The sequence below is a fragment of the Pseudozyma flocculosa genome, assembly GCF_000417875.1.
Source record: "Pseudozyma flocculosa PF-1 unplaced genomic scaffold scaffold00017, whole genome shotgun sequence".
Lineage (NCBI taxonomy): Eukaryota > Fungi > Basidiomycota > Ustilaginomycetes > Ustilaginales > Ustilaginaceae > Pseudozyma > Pseudozyma flocculosa.
In genome coordinates, this window is record NW_006920885.1 from 100982 (window position 1) to 106325 (window position 5344).

The 5344-nt window shown below is 68.0% G+C and overlaps 1 protein-coding gene across 1 annotated transcript in view; it reads left to right on the plus strand.

Annotated features, from left to right (window-relative positions):
- Window positions 1-2396: 2396 nt before the first annotated feature.
- PFL1_04931 (uncharacterized protein) overlaps window positions 2397-5344 on the plus strand; it is a gene marked incomplete at both ends in the record, with an annotated part of 5457 nt that continues 2509 nt past the window's right edge. Inside the window, one exon of the mRNA XM_007882461.1 lies at window positions 2397-5132. Coding sequence (XP_007880652.1) covers window positions 2397-5132 — 2736 coding nt within the window. The remainder of the gene's footprint in view (window positions 5133-5344) is intronic.

A 5344-nucleotide genomic window follows, 5' to 3' on the forward strand; every position in this document is an offset into this window, starting at 1 on the left:
ACGGACGACGTCGGACCGACGTTGTCGACGACCGACGACGCGGCCGCGTCGACCGACCGACCGAGTACGTACGGTAGGAGCGACGACGCGAGAGAGAGAGAGAGAGGATGCTGGGAGGCGCCTCGGTGCAAGTGGACGGATGCCTTCTCAACACCACCATCCATCGGTACCCCCGACTGCCTTCGAATCCCTTCTCGGCGCCAGACTTGATCCCAGACGACGCCGACATAGGTCACATAGACCCACCCACCGACCGACCGACCACGCCGCCGTCGCTGGCTTTTCCCCGCTTGGTAGGACTCGCTTTGCTTGACGAGCATCCGTGCCCGGCTTTCGACTCCGCAACGCCAGGAGCCAGCCACGCAGCCATACGCCGGCGAGAGCCGTCCGTCGCAGCGGCCAAGGCTCAAACTCGCCTGGCCTGGCCTAGCCTGCCTGTGCCTGGGCCTGCCTGAATTGACCTCGCAGCCAGCCTCGGCGGTTGCGTCGGCATCGCCGTCAGCCACCAACTGCGCTCAAAGGCCCCCACCAGGCTCCGACGAGGATACGCAACGAGCGATTGCAGCCCCAATAATCAGCTCGGCCCCTGGTCCCGTCTCCCTGCCCTCTCTCTCTCGCCTTCTATCGACCTGCGGCTCTGCTGACGAGCATGCTGGCAACGGCGGCAACCCTCGGTCAGAGCGACTTGTGTAGCAGAGGTCAGCCCGAGTTCCTTGGCATCAGCGTCGCCGCGTCATCCGCCTCCTCGACACCCACCTCCCGACGTCGACGCAGCACGCAGCGTGGCCCCGCCGAGCTTGCTTGAGACAACTCGATCTTCTGTCGGGCTCTGCTCCGAGACCTCTGCGGACAGAGCACCAGGCAGACTGTGCGGACCAGCCCGGTGGGCTACCTTGCTGGCTTGCACTTGCCAACAGCCCATCAGCAGCATCGCAAACAAGCCCATCGCGGCCACTCGCGGGCACCATTATCGCGAGAGGCAGGCCCACGAACAGTGCTGTACCTGGTGAGTCCCGTCCTATGTCTTGGTCCTCATGTTTCGCGCCGAGGATGCGGTGGATCGTCGACGGTGCCGGCGACACACAATAAGCCTTCTTCGAAGAAAAGAGAGAAGAATGGAATCTCGAGGTGGGCTTCGCATCTGCCAGCCCAGCAGCGCAGCCCGCCCAATCAACCTACGAAGAAGGGCTCTGGCCCCAACGTCGAGCCTGCCTGCCTGCAGTTGGTGCTTGCTGCTGCTGCCACCTGCCGCCAGAGAGTCGCCTTGCTTGATCTGTTGGCTGTTGTCGGGCGGGCTCCGACCATCCCCTGCTGACCGCCATCACACTCTCTATCTCATGACCTCCCCGTTCAACGCCCCTCGCTGACGCCATTGCCGCCATCGCTGCCCCCTTTTTGCCTGCCTGTTGGCTGCCGCTTGCTTGCTTGCCGCACTCACCCACGCCCGATTTTTCTCTCTGCTAGTCGTGGCAGCGCTGGCATTTTCCGCCGCCCGGTCTTGTTTTTCGGCGTCTCCCGCTCGCTGGCCCTGGACGGGGCGGGGCATACAAGCGAGCCTCTGCGGGCGTTGGCTGGCTGGGCTTCCTAGCCTAGCTGCCTACCTGCTGGCCTTTGAGTTAGGCCTGACTGGCAGCCAAGCGGCGTTTTTCCACTGCCTGCCGCTCCCGGATACGATCCGACCCTTGCCGAATCTCTGGCTTACCGGCCTGCTGGCCAGGCTAGGCAGGCCGCCTGACTTTTTGCGCCGAGCGGGTGTTGGTCTCGCCAAGCTTAGGTCGACCCGCGCCTCCGCCCTGGGCGCATCGTCCGAGCAGCGAGCCAGCGAGTAGGCGTAGGTAGGCAGGCTACCGCCGTAGCCGGCGACGAGCAGGTCAAGCAACCAGAGGCTAGGCAGGGGGCAGGGGAGCGGGCCGGCAAGGCAAGTCAGGGCAAGGCAAGGGGTCTTTGCATCACACATACAGCCAGGCACCGGCCGCTGCCACCGGCGCACCCACCTCACCAACCGCCTCATTTCGCTGACCTCCCTCTCGCCTCATTTCGCCGCGCCCCTGGTACAGTACGACGGTACGAGGAACCAGGCGAGGCCAAAGGCGTAGCGTCGCTGCGGGCCGGGAAGCTGCTTGCCAGAGTGCGCCACCTTGGCCTTGCTTGCGCTCCGTTCCTTCTCTCAGCTGGCCCAGCCGACGACATCGGACCTGCTCCGCTCGTTATTTTGCGCCCAGGCACGGAGGCGGGCCGAACCGCATCGCTTCGTCCGTCGGCCGTCTCGCCACCTGCGCTGCATCTACGCCCCCCAACCCCAACCCCAACCCCCCTTGCTCGACGTTGCCCGGCAGACCCAGCCTGCCTCTCGATGCACACCGGCTGCTGCAGGCCTGACGCCGTCCGACGATATCATGCCAAGGGTGCGCTCCAGCACACCGACCGCGTCGGAGGCTGCAGCAGCAGCCACGTCGTGTTCCCATGCCGTCGATCGCCTGCCCGACCCACACGCCCCTGTCTCGACCGCCCCGCCCTCCTCTTCTTCGCACCGCCACACCTCTCGCCGCCACCACCCACACCACTACCACGGCCACGGCTACGGCCGCCACCATCAGCCCGATCGCCTGTCCCAACATCGTCACCCGCACGCCCAGCACGGCCACGATCACCGCGCCCACCACCGTGCTTGCGACGACGCCCAAGTCGAGGCCTTCTCGTTCGCCGCCACCCCACCTCCGCCGCAGCCCCCGTCTCCCCGTGCTGCATCGACACCGCCACCACCGCTACCGCCAGCGTCGCCCCTTCCAGCCTCCCCTGCCGCCGCCTCCTCGGGCGCCAGGCAGCAGCGCTCGCGCACCCTCTCGCACTCGCTCCGGCGGCCCAGGGCCGACCTTTTCGCCGGCCTGCGCAAGAGGGGTGCCACTCTTCAACTGGGGTCGCCCTCGACGACACCGGCACGCACCGACTCGTGCTCGTCCGACGCCTCGACCTTCGACGACGCCTCGTCCGTCGTCCGGCGCCCGCCTTCGTCGGCTCACACAACCCCACCTCCCCTAGCCGCGCCGCCGGTTCCGCAGCAGCACTGTGGCCTCTCCTTGCTCAAGTCCCGCACCTCTTTGAGCCGGCTTCGTGGCCTGGCCAACTCGCCTTCGCCTCAGAGCGCGTCCTCGGTCGGTCAGCCGACCCCGCGCAACTCTAACGCTGGGCCTTCGAGCGAAAGTCCACGCCCTTTGTCGTCCCGGCGGACGCGGTCGCTCAGCTCACGCCAGCACGCCAATGATTCCATCGAGCAGCCCAGCCGCAGCACCAGCCAACGTGTCAACCGCCCGCGCGCCGCGACCTCGGCCTCCCGCAGCGTAGGTCGCAGCCTCTTCGACTGCGGCAGCATCGGCGACAGCCCGCGCTCGCCCCATCCGATCCAGGACGCTGCAGCAACCCGCGCCTCCCGCGTTCGTCCGAGCCTCCCTGCAGAGTTTGACGCTGCAGCGGGCACATCTGCGGCACCATCGAGTCAGACTTACTCCTCACAAGGCGCCGGGCATCTCTGGCACGACGAGGAAGCACGGCTGCAATCGCCGTTGTGGTCGGAAAAGGCGCTGGCCGGCCTGGGCTTCACCACGCCCGCACTGAGCGGCTTCCTGGTCCGCGAGCGCGCTCCAGCTGCTCCGTCCTCGCCCCCCGCTCCGGCATCGAGCCTGCCGGGCTCGCCGCAACCAGCGTGGGCTCCGATGCGGCCGTCGTCGGACTGGCCGTCGTACGCCCGCGAGCGCTCTTCCGGCCATGTCGATGGCGGGACGAGGCGCAGCATGGCCAGAGACGCGGGCGAGGACCTCGTCTACCCGGCGCACGTCCAGCGAACGGCGAGCAGAGCCTCCTACCTGCCCATGCCCGACGCCCTGGAGGCTCGCAGAGCAAACTCGCCCAGCTTCATCGACGGCCCGGCCTCGTCGCTCGCTGCTCCCGAGTCCAGCTGGCGCCCGAATGGCCAGGACGCCTACTGGCAGAGGCCACACATTGGCATCGGCCTGCCCACGGCCTATCACCACGAGAGACCCTCGCCGCGTTTCGATGGCCATCCTGAGGCTTTCAAGCTGCCCCGGATCATGACCTCCGACGTGCGGTCCTCGGTAGATGCGCCGACTGTCCCGCGCGCGGTCCAGCATCGCCTCGCCGACCAGCATGCCCAGCGCCCTCAGACCAACGCATACCCAAGCGGCCCCGCTGCGGGGGCCTCTCCAGCCCTTGATACCCGGCGTCCGGCGCCCGATTCGACCAATCCGCAACGCCAGCATCCCTATCACCAGCAACTCAAGCATCTCTCGCAGCATCGGCAGCAGCAGCGTCGGCACCCATCAGACCTATCGCTGTTCACGTCGACCTCGACTGACGGCCCCGGCACCGCATCGCCCGGTCCCGTCCTCACGGCTGACACGTCGATGACGAGCCTGGGCCCGTCGCGGACCGGTCACGACTCCGCCTCCGACGACCATTCCCGCGCCAAGAGGGATCGCCGAGGATCCGACCACTCCGTGTCGCGACTGCCGACCAGGCGCGGGAGCATCGACCTGGCTCCAGCCCACGGCGCCAGCAGGCCCCCGCTGCTCTCGCCCATCGCGTCGTCGTCTCTCGGCGAGCGCTCCACGCACAGCCGCAGCACGCCCAACCTCGTCCATGTCCAGCCCGAGCAGACGTCGCGGCTGCTGGAGCAGATGCGCATCGACGAGCTGCGGGCCCACAGCGTCCTGCAGTCGGGATACCTCGAGCCGAGCAACGGCTGCGAGGCCGTCTTCCTACCGCGACCCCGCCTGCGAGCGCAGAGCGTCGATGATCTCGCGCAGGACTTTGAACTGGGGAGGGGCAGAGCGGCGAGGCAGCGTCAGCGCCAGCGCGAGCAACCGCGTTCCGGCAGGCCAACCGCGGGCTACCAATCGGACCAGGAGGAACTCGCGCCGCCAAGGTGGCCCGACCAGGGACGTGCCGCCTCTCCTCGAATGCGTCGGCAGCCGCGCGGGACGCCTTATGGGCACGACGATGCGCTCGCTGAGCCGCCGATGTCGGCACCGATCCCGGGCGCCCGTCCTATCGCGGTGCCACACAGGGACAGCAGCATGCGGACCGACCACGCCCGCTCGAACTCCAACTTTGGCTACGTTTCAGATGACGAGGGCTCGACGGCGTCGCACGGCCGGCCCTTCTTTCACCACCGCATGCCGCCCGCTCCGCCACCCGAGGGTTCATCCAGCTTCGACGAGCGCCGGCAGGGCGCGACGATGGCCCAGCGGCGCCGTTCGCTTTCTGGCCGCCGCCGCGGCTCGCACGGGGGCGACGATGCGGCGTCCGGCGCACCCGCCTCGGCGCCTCT